This window comes from Myotis davidii, unplaced genomic scaffold, assembly GCF_000327345.1.
Source record: "Myotis davidii unplaced genomic scaffold, ASM32734v1 scaffold341, whole genome shotgun sequence".
In the NCBI taxonomy this organism is placed as follows: domain Eukaryota; kingdom Metazoa; phylum Chordata; class Mammalia; order Chiroptera; family Vespertilionidae; genus Myotis; species Myotis davidii.
In genome coordinates, this window is record NW_006291021.1 from 508,489 (window position 1) to 522,221 (window position 13,733).

At 46.0% G+C, this 13,733-nt stretch overlaps 1 protein-coding gene across 8 annotated transcripts in view; it reads left to right on the forward strand.

Annotated features, from left to right (window-relative positions):
• Positions 1 to 13,733, forward strand: part of RFX2 (regulatory factor X2) — an 85,782-nt gene that overhangs the window by 38,606 nt on the left and 33,443 nt on the right. For 2 of the 8 annotated variants that reach the window (XM_015564278.1, XM_015564283.1), the window contains exons 2-6: positions 3,159 to 3,200; positions 6,834 to 7,082; positions 9,526 to 9,615; positions 11,507 to 11,586; positions 13,310 to 13,571. In XM_015564278.1, the coding sequence (XP_015419764.1) occupies positions 6,978 to 7,082; positions 9,526 to 9,615; positions 11,507 to 11,586; positions 13,310 to 13,571 (537 nt within the window). In that variant the 5' untranslated portion in view covers positions 3,159 to 3,200; positions 6,834 to 6,977. Of the gene's footprint in view, positions 1 to 3,158; positions 3,205 to 6,833; positions 7,083 to 9,525; positions 9,616 to 11,506; positions 11,587 to 13,309; positions 13,572 to 13,733 lie in introns of those variants that run through there. The other 6 variants (XM_015564284.1, XM_015564285.1, XM_015564279.1 and 3 more) reach the window with 5 other exon arrangements.

Genomic DNA, 13,733 nt, shown 5'->3' on the forward strand with positions numbered 1-13,733 from the left:
CAGAAGGAAGGGAACTAAAAAACGCTTGTGTGCTCTTCTCTAATTACCCAAAGATGACCAATGTTTTCTAAATATCTGTCAGGCAGGTGGTTCCTCCGCTTGGCATATGAAAGAACGAATGAAAGGAGATTGCTTCTGGTCCTGGTGAGTCAGTGTCAGGCCAGGAGCGGGCGCAGAGATTGCCCTCAGCATTTCCTGCATTTCCTTTCCTGTCATTACTGGTTACTAGGTAACCAGAATATTTTCCTGTAAACAGAAGCCTCTTTCCTTTGTGCCCAGGCAGATTCATTCATGGAGGCCGCAACCCAGGGCTGCTGACCATGGGTCTGCCATGCCCCCTCACATACCTCAGCACATGTCCTCACTGGTGGGTGTTGTTGGCAGCATCTCCAAAAAGTCAGATGTGCCTTCTAGACGCTGGTGCCCGCCCAGGAGAGGAAGCTATAGCAATGAGGCTGTGCTTTCCCACTTATTTCTCCAGTCTGCTCTTATCTTGGACCAGATGACAAATGAAAAGTGCTCGGCTTATAAACAACACACCAGGTGTGTTTCTGAGCAACCAGGAGCTTTGGGCCTACCTGGCCAGGCTGGGTCGTGTTTGAGGCCCCTCTCCATTGTGTTGGTCCACCTAAGGCCTCTGGACCCCAGTCTAGAGGGGCCACAGATGAAGGGAATCGGAGAAAGAATGCTTTGGTTCCTGCCTTGGGAAGAAAAACAGGAGAGAGGACAAATGAATGTAACAGAGACAGACTGAATGGCTCCCAGTTCTTATTGCAAGTTTACATTCAGAACAGAAGCACAGACATGCATTCATATCTATGAGACTGTTCTAGGGTGACCTTGATCACCAAGGAGCCTGACCCTGCTGAGTGGGAACAGGGGATTCTCAAACTTCATGTTGGATGTGGCCAATTGGTGCCTTGTCACCTCCCTTCCCCTGCTGCTTCATGTTCTACCAGGTGGAGTCACTCCAGCCTCACACCATCTGGAAGGACTGCTGGAACTAGTGCTCTTCAAGGGCTGCTAGCATGGCAAACCAGCAATAAAACATTCTTGCATTGTCCTGGCCTAATGGCTCAGTTGGTTGGAATGTCATCCAGTACATCAAAAGGTTGTGACTTTGATTCCCGATCAGAGCACATACCTAGCATGCGGGAGGCCACCGACCAATGTTTCTCTCTCTCTCTCTCTCTCTCTCTCTCTCTCTCTCTCTCTCTCTCTCTCTCTCTTCTCTCTCTCATTTTAGCAGTTTAATAGCACCTCAATTGGCTTTCTTTTTATTTATTCTTAGGGTTCACTGAGCCTCTTGTAATTGTAAGTTGATGCCTTTCACCAAATTAAGTGATGTTTAGTCACTCTTTAAATATATCTCCTCTCTCTCTCATTCTCTCCTTTTCTTCTGGCACTCCAATTACATGTACATTAGACTTCTTATTTCTCTTTATTTTTTCCCCCTCAGTTCTTTTGATTGGGTAAATTCTATTGATCTATCTTTAAGTTTACTGACTCTTCCTTCTGCCATCTCTGATAATCAGCTATTAAACATATCCAGAGAAATTTCCATTTCAGTGAAATTTCTTTTCAGCTCCAGAATTCCTTTTCTTTTTTTTTTTGTTTTTTGTTTTTTGTTAATCCTCACCAGAGGATATTTTTCCATTGGTTTTTAGAGAGAGTGGAAGGGAGGGGAAGAGACAGAGAGAAACATAAATGTGAGAGAGACATCGATTGGTTGCCTCCTGCATGTGCCCCGACCAGGGCCGGGGATCAAACCTGCAACCGAGGTATATACCCTTGACTGGAACCGAACCCAGGACCCTTTAGTCTGCTGGCCGACGCTTTGTCTACTGAGCCAATCTGGCTAGGGCTCCAGAATTTCTATTGGGTTCTTTTTTATTTTATTTATTTTTATTTTTATTTTTTCGCTCCATCCACTGAGCCAAACCAGTTTTGGCTATTGGGTTCTTTTTTATAGTTTCTCTTCCTTGGTTGAAATTCTCACATGTTCATTCATTGTACTTATCATTTCCTTTAAATTCCTGAGCATATTTTTAGTAGCTGCTTTATCTGCATCACTTGGATTGGTTTTCTTATAATTGATTCCTTTTTTTTCTCCTTGAGGATGGATGACAGTATCCTTTTTCTTCTCACAGCAACAGTTTTTATTGGGTCATGGATAGCATGAAAAATATGTTATATTATCTCTGGATTCTGCCATGTTCCCCTGGTAGCATTTAACTTGGCTGGGCTCAAACTCTGTCACTCCCGAGTGGGCAACAGCTGAAATCTTTTCTTAGTGTTTTTTTTTTTTCATATTCAAACTGCTGTTTTTTTTCTCCAAGGTCCCTGGTGTCTCCCACACACGTGTGGTTTAAAGATTTGGGTGTGCTCTGGCCAGTGTGGCTCAGTTGTTTGGGTGTCATTCCATGCACTGAAAGGTCGCTGATTCAATCCCTGGTCGGGGCACATGTGGGAGGCAACCCATCAATGTTTTTCTTTTGCATCAACATTTCTCTCTCTCTCTCTCTCTCTCTCTCTCTCTCTCTCTTTCTCATATCCATAAAAAGATATCCTGGGGTGAGGATAAAAAGAAAGAAAAGATGTGGGTGGCCTCTGTAGTTGCATCTGGGGGCTCGTCCCCTCTGTGCCTCTCTCTCTTCTAGGATTCCCTCCCAACATTCTGAATTTCTCCTCTGATGCTTCAACACAACAAGCTGCTGCTTTCTGCTACCCTAGCATTTGTGGATTGAGGTGGCCCCCAGGGCCAAAAGCCACAGAGTTGCTGATCTGAACTTGTGACAGTGGTATTTCAGGGATGAACTCCCCGCAGTGTCTGCCTGCTTTGGTCACCTTCCAGTGACTTTATTTTTTAATTTAAATTCTTTATTGTTGAAAATATTACATATGTCTCCTTTTTCCCCATTCACCTCTCCCTGCCCGCTTCCACCCCGCAGCATAGCCAGTGACTTTAAATAGTTCTTCTTTCAAAAATATTTTGCCCATATTTTATCATTGTTATCTGTACGAGGGTTAGTCCAACCAATCTGCCCCACCATTACAGCGCTCTTTTGCATGTCTTTTAAAAACCTTTTTTAAAAATCCTAAACTTTGATGCGCTAAGAGCCTTTGATGAATGAACCCCATTTTTTTCTTTATTTCAGAAAACTGGATCAGCTTATGTGCAACCTACAACATTATCTCAGGTAGGTAAGGAAGGATTCCATGCTCTCTGTAGACTGGCGTGTTGTATGTTAATATATCGGAGCAGCCAAGCTGGCTCACACGGTGTGTCAGTCTGTGTGTCTGATACTAGCATCAAGGGAGGTGTTCAGGGAGAGTAGAGCAGTCAGTCTCCAAAGGTCACTACATTTCCCAAAATAGTCCCAGACATCCTAAAAGTAGATTTTAAATTTTCTGAAGCCTTTATGAACTTATTTATATTTTCCACCTGTACTGCCTTTTGAAATATGAATCTGTGTATTATTATCTGTCTTATAAAGTTCTGTCACAGATTCTCACAGTCTCACTAACTAGTTTTATATAATTCAATATCAGATGTAATACTGGGGAGTTACGAAAGTGTTCATTCATTTGATCAGTATGTGCCAACTGCCTGAGTTGTGCATGACACTGAAGCACTACACCAAAACTATCTTGTGATATGCCCTGGTCCCTACTGGTTCCTTGTGCTCCTCATCTTATGGACCCCTATTGAGTTGGGTGTATGGGTAACACAAACTGGGTGGCTTGAAACATCAGGAACTTATCCTTTTGTAGTTCCAGAGACTGGAAAGTGTTGGCAGGGTCATGATCTCTGTAGGGGAGAATCCTTCCTGCCGCTTCCAGCTTTGGGGGGCTCCCAGCAATCCTGGTTGTCTCTTGGCTGGCAGCTACATCACTCCCATCTCTGCTCTGTCTTCACGCGGCCTTTTCCCTGTGTGTCCTTTCTGTCTCTCATAAGAGCTCTGTCATTTGATTTAGGGCCCGCCCTAATCCAGTATGGTCTCATCTCAATCCTTACCTTGATTATATCTGCAAAGACACTATTTCTAAATAAAATCATATTCTGAGATTCCAGGTGGACATGAATTTGAGGAGACACTATTCAATGCACTACAACTCCCCAAAGTTATCTGTCCATTGTGCCCAAACTCCTGCCTTAAGTTTTAAGGGCTGCACCTGGCTTCTGGGGTTCCACGGTTTGGTGAATCAATTTGACTTCATAAGCTTTAGAGCACCATTGTTGTCATTTCAGCCCAGTGTTTGATATTTCCATTTGTCTTTAAATGTTAGCAGCTCCACCCTCCTCACAATCTGCGTCACCCTCTGCAGCCCCCTCCATCCCTGCCCTGTTGGTGAGATATGGCCACAAGAACTATGCACTAGGGCAGTGATGGCGAACCTATGACACGTGTCAGAGGTGACACGCGAACTCATTTTTTTGGTTGATTTTTCTTTGTTAAATGGCATTTAAATATATAAAATAAATATCAAAAATATAAGTCTTTGTTTTACTATGGTTGCAGATATCAAAAAATTTCTATATGTGACACGGCACCAGAGTTAAGTTAGGGTTTTTCAAAATGCTGACACACCGAGCTCAAAAGGTTCGCCATCACTGCACTAGATCAAGGGCCTGTGGACTTCCAGGTTTTGAATCAAGACAGTGTGATTTTTCTACCCATCTTCCAAAACGACATCACTTTATCAAACCCAGATTATGTGGACCGAGCACCAGCAACCTTTGCCCATTGCCTGTATTTGGAAATAAAGTTTTATTAGAATACAGCCAAGATCATTTATTTACATGTCAGCAAAGGCTGCTGTTGTGCCATGATGGCAATGTATCGTAGTTGCCGTGGAGACTAAATGACCAAAATGTCTCTGGTCCTTTACAGCAAAAGTGTGCTGATCCTGGCCTAAACAATATAAGCTGAACAATGCAATTAACTCAGACAGTGCCTAGTAAATAGTGTGTTAAACCAGGGAACACATTAGCATGAAAACTCCATGATACGGAATAACTTGTTTTCTGGAAAGTGTATTCTGGCCACAGTAAGCTGAGCCATGGACTCACTATCCATCCTCAACACTCTCACACCTCTCCTTGCTTCACTGAGGCTTAGACTTTGGAATAAAATTATTTCTGCCTCTGGAACAAAGAAGTGATCTCAGTGAAGTCAGCTTTCTCACTTTGTTGCTAGTAGATTCTTTTCACGAGTTCTAGTCCACTTATCTCCTCCTAGTGTCACTGAAGTTACCCACTTCTTGGCTTTAAATGGGAACAAAGTGGTATATAGAGTGTAAATGACTGATTTAAGTGTTAGGGAAAACTGTAAATAAGAGACCTCGGTTAAGCAATTTCCAACAGAATATTCCAAAGTAATACCTGCTCAAAGAGCCCGTAGGTAACAGGCTCTTCTGTCAGGAAGGCAGAGAGAGTTGGAAACACAGGACTAGAAAGCCATAATCTTCTCTGAAAAAGGCAAATTAAGGAGGAGTTGCCAGTCACCATGGGGTGCTGGGGACATCTAGTGTTTGCACCTGAGTCAGGCTCACAGGAAACAAAGATGCCACAGACACAGACCACAGATCTAACCAGTGGCTCTCGTGGTACCAAAGGCTTGTGGACAGGGGACTAGAGAAAGTCATGGAATAATCCGTCAATAAAGATGAGATTAAACTAACACATTTGGATTCAAACTCACACATATCCCTTTCTACTTCCCTTCGACAAATTATTTTATGGTTACCAGTTGTTTTCTGCACTAAAAAAAAAAAAGGCTTTGAAAAAAAATGTTTATTCATTCTTGCAGCTGGGAACTCTTGGGGTGATAGAGAAACATGCAAGTTCTGGCACTGTATCCTGGGCACTGGGATGTGTGCTGTGCCATTCAGGCCTGCATGTGAGGCAGAAGCCAGGAGACTCCACTCTTAAGGGTGGCATGCTCAGAACTGGGGCCGGGACAGGATAGGGACTGCAGGATAGGGACAGGATAGGGACTCCTCTCTCTGCAGTTTGTGTATTTCACTGCCTCTCAAATGCTTAAGGTAGCCAGTAGTTTATTTAAAATTGAAGACAGTTTGACTTTCTGCATTTTATAGAATGGTTTTGTATCATTTGCCACTTTGTTCTGATATTGGGTCTTTTGGTAGCGAATTTTAAATCTACCTATTACAAGACATATGCATCTGGCTACAAAGAAATACATTCTTATGCTTTCTTGTGGGCAAAGATCTCTAGGTACAGAGGGCAATTTTGACTTATTGCTGACATTCCTGAGGACTTGTACCCAGCCTAGCACAGTGTTTCTTAACTGTCACTGTACATCACCTTTTTTCTCCCTAGGTCAGTGGTTCTCAACTGGGAGACAGTTTTGCCCCCAGGGGACACTGGATAATGTCTGGAGACATTTTTTATTATCGCCACCTGAGGAGGGGGTGCTTCTGGCATCTAGCGGGTGGGGGTCAGGGATGCTACTCAACACCCCTCAGTGCCCAGGAGCCCCCTAGACAGTGATCCAGCCCCAGTGTCACAGGGCCAAGGGGAGAGACCCTGCCTGAGGAGAATCATTTGCCAAGCTCCCCAAACAGAAAGCACCCACCAGGGGCTTTTGGCTTGCTGGGTACATGAGTAAACAGTTCCATGAGTCCTGAAAATAGTTCACCCTGAGCAGCCTGGAACAGGGACAAACAGTGACAACTGTCCCCGCATGCCTCTAAGGAACTCCTGCAGGGCTACTTTTTGGTTTAATATTTGGAAGAACAGCCCCTGCCCCCACCCCTCTCCCTTTCTTTGGAATAATTATGCCACCTATTCCCTGTTCTTTACCCAGCTTGGCCGGATCCCTGCTCTGAACCTGGAAGGCTATCGGGAACTCCCACTCGCCTGTCCTGTCTGCATCTGCAGTTGCCTCTGTGGGCCTCATGACTGCAGCCCTGCCCGCTCACCCTCTCTCCGCCTCTCTTCAGAACTGAGCATGCAGAGTTCAGAGGGTGCAGCGGACTCACCAGCTTCTGTGGCTCTGTGCTCATCAGCGGCCGCCCAGGCGCCTGTGGCCCAGCCAGTGCCAGCCTCCCCGCAGGTAACAGACCAGCCAGGGAAGATCAGTGTGGCCAGTGTGGTTGTATCCACTGTGGTTTTGAAAAGCACTTGACTCAGCAGGGAGGAATCTGTGTTCTCCTGAATTGCCTTCTCAGCCCAAAGTTAGAGCTGTTGAAATAGCTGCACCTTCTCTGTCTCCCCCACCAAATCTGACTTAGTTTGTTCTTCTCTTTTAAGGGAAGTTTTCTTCTACCTTGGGAATGACCTTTTTACACAGAAAGACTTTATGGGTAAGGCAAATGATAAGTGAAAATTCTCAGTATTGGTTCACAATTGAATCTAGCATTAGAATGGATATATTTAAAACTAGAGCCCCCCCCCCAAAAAAAAAGAGGAAAAAAAGGAAAAGAAATACAACTAGAGGCCCAGTGCACAAATCTGTGCACCAGTGGGGTCCCTTGGCCTAGCCTGCGGCTCGGGCTAAAACCAGCTCTCCGACATCCCCCAAGGGGTCCTGGATTGCGAGAGGGTGCAGGCCAGGCCAAGGGACCCCACCAGTGCACAATCGGGGCCAGGGAGGGACGCAGGAGGTTGGCCAGCAAGGAGGGACCACAGGAGGGCTTCAGGGTGTGTCTGGCTCATCTCACTCAGTCCCAATCGGCCAGACACCAGCAGCAAACTAACTTACCGGTTGGAGTGTCTGCCCCCTGGTGGTCAGTGCACGTCATAGCAAGCGGTTGAGCGGCCTTAGCATATCATTAGCATATCATGCTTTGATTGGTTGAACAGACGACCTGACACTTAGCATATTAGGCTTTTATTATATAGGATTTTTGGAGAGAATTTTTACATTAAGGCTGTGTCAAAATAAAAACCGTAACTCAAAAAGATATCTGTGCCCCTTGTTCATTGCAGCATTATTTACAATAGCCAAGATATGGAAACAAGCTAAGTGTCCATCCAGACAATTGGTAAAGAAGATGTGATACATAGATACAATGGAATATTACTCAGCCATAAAAAGAATGAAATTGTGCCATTTGCAATCACATGGAGGGACCTACAGGGAATTATGCTAAATGAGATGTCAGACAAATACCATATGATCTCACTTATATGTGAAACAACAACAAAAACCCACACATTAAGCTCATAGATAGAGGATAGATTGGTGGTTGCCAGATGAGGCATGGGAGTGGGTGAAATGGGTCCTGCTATGGCCACTGTGTCTCTCCCAGGTTCCAGGGCTTCCGTCCCTGCTAGAGATGCATCCAGGTGCCCCGCTCCCCCTTGGCAACATCCACACCCTTTCCCCTTCTGTCCCCACATACACTGTCTGTTGCTCAAAGCTGAGCCTCCCCACTGCCTATGCAGGGGACTCCCTTTCCTCCAGCACCCTCTCCACAAGCTGTGTTTTGTTCCCTGAACAATGAACACCCCAGGCTTCCTTGTCAGAAGGAGGAATTCTTGCAGCTCAGTTCCTATGGTGCATTGTCCATGTTTTCCCTCTCAGCCCTCCTACACTACCCAACACAACTACCCACTAAGCAGACACAGATGTGTTCTGCCACCAGCTCCACGTGGCTCTGAGCAGTGGAAATGTGGCCAGTATACCTGCGGAACTGAATTTACAGCTTATTTAAATAGAATGAAATGGAAATGGCCACATGGCCATACAGCTAGTAGCTACTGCTACCGTATTGGACCGCTCAGCTTTAGAGCGTATGAATGCAAATCCTTAATGTTCTTACTTACTTAATCGAGGTGAAATTCACATCATGTAAAATTCACCATTATAAAGCAAACAAAGAAGTAGCATTTTTCATACATTTATCACTCCCAAAAAAGAAACCCTGTCTCCCATAGCAGTCACTCATCCCCCTCCCCAGCCTCTGACAACCATAAACCTACTTCCTGTATCTGTGGATGTGCCTGCTCTGGACATCTCATATAAATGGAATCATAAGGCAATTTTGTGTCTGGCTTCTCTGAGCATTATGTGTTCAAGGTTCATCCACATGTAGCACCTATCAGCTTTCCTCCTTTTCAGGGCTGAGTAATATTTCATTGTGAGGAGAGACTACATTGTGTATATCCATTCATCCATTGAGATTTGCACCATTTATGTTCTTTTTGTCTTTGATTGCGAGCTCATAGAATGTCTAGTCCCTGTTGATCTCTTTTTATACAGTGGTGTTTAGAAGGCAAAGCACTGCAGAATCACCATGACCAGTGACATTTAGGGTCCACTTTGGAAAATCACAGAATTGAAGTCATTGATTTCTAAAGCCCCAGCTTTATGTAGACAAAGCACTTCTGATTCTCTTTTGACTCTGGCGTTCATTTGATCCTTCACATTTTCAGTTCTGTGTGTCCAATAAAGCAACAGCAGGCCAGGCGGCAGTAGCTGTGGTTATATTCTGTGTTTGTTTGCAAGCCCAAGGCCTGACAAGTCTGAATGTCCCTCTCTCCTTCCCTTTTAGAGGGTGCTGGTCCAGGCAACGGGCTCGGCTTCCAAAGGGGCCCAGATGCAGCCAATCTCCCTCCCCAGAATCCAGCAGGTGCCACAGCAGGTAACCACAGCACATGTGATCTGGAGGCCTCTCTGTGTTATGTATTCTTTTCTGTCATTGCTGCTCCTTCTTTAATGTCTTCAGTTCCTTACCAGAAGGTTCTATGTTTTTTTTAAAGATCTTTCACTTCAAACAGTTTTGCAGCAAACCAAGACAACTGTGATCTTTCATTCATTCAGAAATTCAATGCATGAGTCGTAAGCCAGCCCCTTGATATAGCACTGGGTTCTGAGCTAGACATGCAAACAGATAGCAAAGGTTCTGGATTATTAGGAACACAGAACCTCCTGGGGAGGCAAACCCCTCTGCAGGCAAGTGTTATACCCTCAGACGAGAGCCATGACCAAGGAAGCGCCTCTTGTGAGATCAAATTATCTGGGAAGAAACCTCGAAAGTGTGGGCTCACCCACCAAAGAACAGCACAGACCATCAGCTCAGTCAGTCAGTGGGATGTAGGACAGTGGTCAGCAGCCCTTTTTTGGAAAAGGCCAATTAGTGCCTTTTTTTTTGGCTCTCCAGGCCAAGTAGTGTCTTGCACAGCCACTCAACTCTGCCTTGTCTCTAGAAGCAGCCATAGATGTAAAAAGAAGGGGCATGGCTGTGTGTCAATAAAACTTTATTTACAAAAAACAGGCAAGCCAGATCTGGCCCAAGGGCCGGCTGGTGCTCTGAAAGATGCTGAATTAAAATCTGTGCAGGGTCCTGCCTGAAAGGGAGGGACCATGAGTGAAATAGAGAGATGGCCGAGACCCCAGAGTACACGCTTCTTTCTTCAGGGGTTCCTGTTCAGATGAGCAGTGTGTGTTGGGTGAACCAGGGGAGGCTTATGAGGTCAGGGAGAAACAAAGGTTCTGAGCAGGCCCAGAAGGGAACCTTAGCTCCTCGAGGGAGGGAAATGGAGGCTAATGTCATGATTCCAGAAGCTTCCCCCATCTGTGGGGCTCGACCTGCACCATCACTTTCTCTTTGGGCAACTCAGACTTGTGGAGTGACTTGTGCATTTCACTCGGTCCCCTAAGGCAAAGCCCACTCAGCATGGTAATCCCTGGACTCCTCATGATAGGCTCTTACTCCAGGAGTTAAGCATGTATGAGTGTATCCGTGCTGGGTTGTCCTCGGAGGTAGAATCAGCTCCACACACAGGCCTAGAGAGAGGTCACGATGGGACCCAGCCTTTAATTTTGTTACCCCAAAATGAGGTTGAATTAGGCATTGGGTAAGGTTCCCTCTGTGGTGAGATTCTGAAGTCTTCCATGCAGAGCTCTGGGCCTCTACCACCAGAGCCAGCGTCCTTTGTGGGCCATTAGCTGAGGCGCTGCACTGACAGGGACCAGGTAGGGCTGTTCTGTGGTCCTCCCATCACCCTCGGTTTACATCTCTCACTCGAGGCCCATCGCTTCTTCTAGTTCTGCTCAGACCTTCAGTCTCTCCCCAGTGTGGCTCCAGGACCCCTGCCCTCCTGCTGGGGAGGGGCACCAGGGCCACACTAAGGGGGCATGAGGGGGACATGTAGACAGTGACCAGCTTAGCCCTCTGCCCTGTCCTTGGGTGTGGATGACAAGTCCAGTGCTCAGAGGTTGGCGTTCTGTCCATACTCTGATTTCCACTGTCCAGCATTACCAACCCTTTTACCCAGTGGCTGGCAGGGCCCAGGGCCCTTCCTGGCTGTCGATTTGGCTCCTTCCCCCACGGAACAGGCACCATGGACTTGGCTTCCCTCAAGCATAGCAGTGGATCAGGACTGCCTCTCCTATTTCTTTCAAGACGTGCCAACTGTCATGCAGTACTTAATGTTAATAAAAGGCAGTCCAAGTTATTTTCAGCTTGAATGATGGAAAGTCATGAAGAAGTAGACTATACTGTGTGTAACACGAAATATCTGATGTTTCAGGTCCAGACTGTGCAACACGTGTACCCATCCCAAGTGCAGTACGTGGAGGGCGGAGACGCCGTCTACACGAATGGTGCCTTGTACGTGGTTTCCCCTGCCCTCGGAAGGGTCCTCACAGAGAACCTCAGGCCACGTCTGGAACCTTCCTTCACGACTCTCCCACCTTTTTCCTTTTGGGGATGTGTTTGCACAAATCCCTCCCCCTTATCCTTTGGGTGCTATGTTGGAACCATTACTGTGGTATTAGGTCATCACAGTCCTATGGAGATTTCAGAAATCATACACTGTGTAGTTTTTACTTCTAGAAAAGGTAGTCTTAAGAAAAACAAACCGTAACCCAAGTCTAAAGATTCAGTCTTCACAATTCAGAAGCCATCTCTATCTCTGCTTTCTCCTCCTGGCCTTCGTTAACCTCTGGCTTATGATGTTGATATGACTTGATTTTTTATTTGTCAGGGACTTACAGGGTTTTCTGCTTGTGAACTATGTAATTCTTGGGGCAGAAAATAACACATTTCTCGGGAAGCTCATTGGACTCAAGACATAAGTCCTTTTGTTCTTTTGATTTTGACAACTCCCCTTTGAAAGTTCAGGGATCAAGCATGAGAGTGTGGCTGTGGTTAAGGAGCTGTGTGAGCTTCTACAGTACAACACTGAAGGTTCTAATACATACACAGACACATGTGAGTGTGTGTCAAACCCATGACATCTGAGCAAGGTGTGTAGATTGTACCAATGTCGAGTTCTTGGGTTCGATTGTATTACAGTTAAATATGATGTCACTGGGGGTCAGGATGGGAGTGCACACCTCCCAGAGGTTGGGGCCACCTGCCACCTAGGGGGGCCTTCCCTCAGGACAGGTCATAGCCTTTAGTTACCACCAAAAAGAAACCATTACCAGCTGCCTTTTGCTATGGCCAGCATTACTGGAGTGGAACTTAAAACTTTATGGGATGACATACATAGTTAGCTAAGCATTTAATCCAGATGTTAAAGTAATATTAGACAAATTCTTCATATCACTTAGAAATTTCTTTTTATTATGCAATTTCATTTTTTAACCTTTTTTGATAGAATCGTAGACTTACAGGAAGTTGCAAAATGGGAGACCCTTCACCCAGTCCCCCCTGTGGTAACATCTTTTTTGAGTATTACTGTAGGACAATAGCAGGAAAGTAACACTGGGACAGAACTGTTAACTAGCCCATGGGTCTTATTCCATTTCACCAGTTTTGACTCCTGTGTGTGTGTGTGTGTGTGTGTAGTTCTGTGCCATTTTTTCTCGTGTAAATTTTAAAATACATATTTTTTTTATTGATTTCAGAGAGGAAGAGAGAGGGAGAGAGAGATAGAAACATCAATGATGAGAGAAAATCATTGATTGGCTGCCTCCTACACGCCCCCTACTGGGGATCGAGCCCGCAACCCCGGGCATGTGCCCTTGACCGGAATCGAATCTGGGACCCTTTAGTCCGCAGGCCGACGCTCTATCCACTGAACCAAACCAGCTGGGGCTCATGTATAAATTTCACATAACCATAATAAGACACAGAAGTGTTCCATCTCCATGAAGGAGCTCCCTCATATGACCCCTTCATACTGAGAATTTTTAAATGATCGGTTTTTGATGAGTCCGCATGTGATCCTGAATATTTTCAGACGATTGCTTTGAACTCTGTGCTGCATAGGCGTTTGGTGTCTGACTTACCCCAAATGTTCAGTCTCATCAGGCTTCCACTTTGACATGAAGTTTTGCAGGATTCCTTCCAGACTCAGAGGAGGCACATTCTCTCTTTCTGACAGGCGGACGGCCTATGCCTATAACCCCGAGCCTCCAATGTATGCCACAAGCAGCGCAGCATCTTACTTCGAGGCCCCGGGCGATGCCCAGGTGACCGTGGCAGGCTCCTCGCCGACAGCAGTCCCCTCCCACAGCATGGTGGGCATCACCATGGATGTCGGGGGGAGCCCCATTATCTCCAGCACAGGAGCCTATCTCATCCACGGGGGGATGGACAGCACCAGACACTCGCTGGCCCACACTTCCCGGTCGTCTCCAGCAACGGTATGTACGAGGCTCTCGGGCAACAGGTTAGACCCTGGATAGACTAGCAGTAGAAGTAGGGATGGTGAGCGGAAGGCAGCTGGAGCCCTGGAAGGGAGCCCTGCCGGCCCTAGCCAGGCCCTGTGACCCAAGGCAAGTCTCAGCTTCTTTGAACCTCAGTTC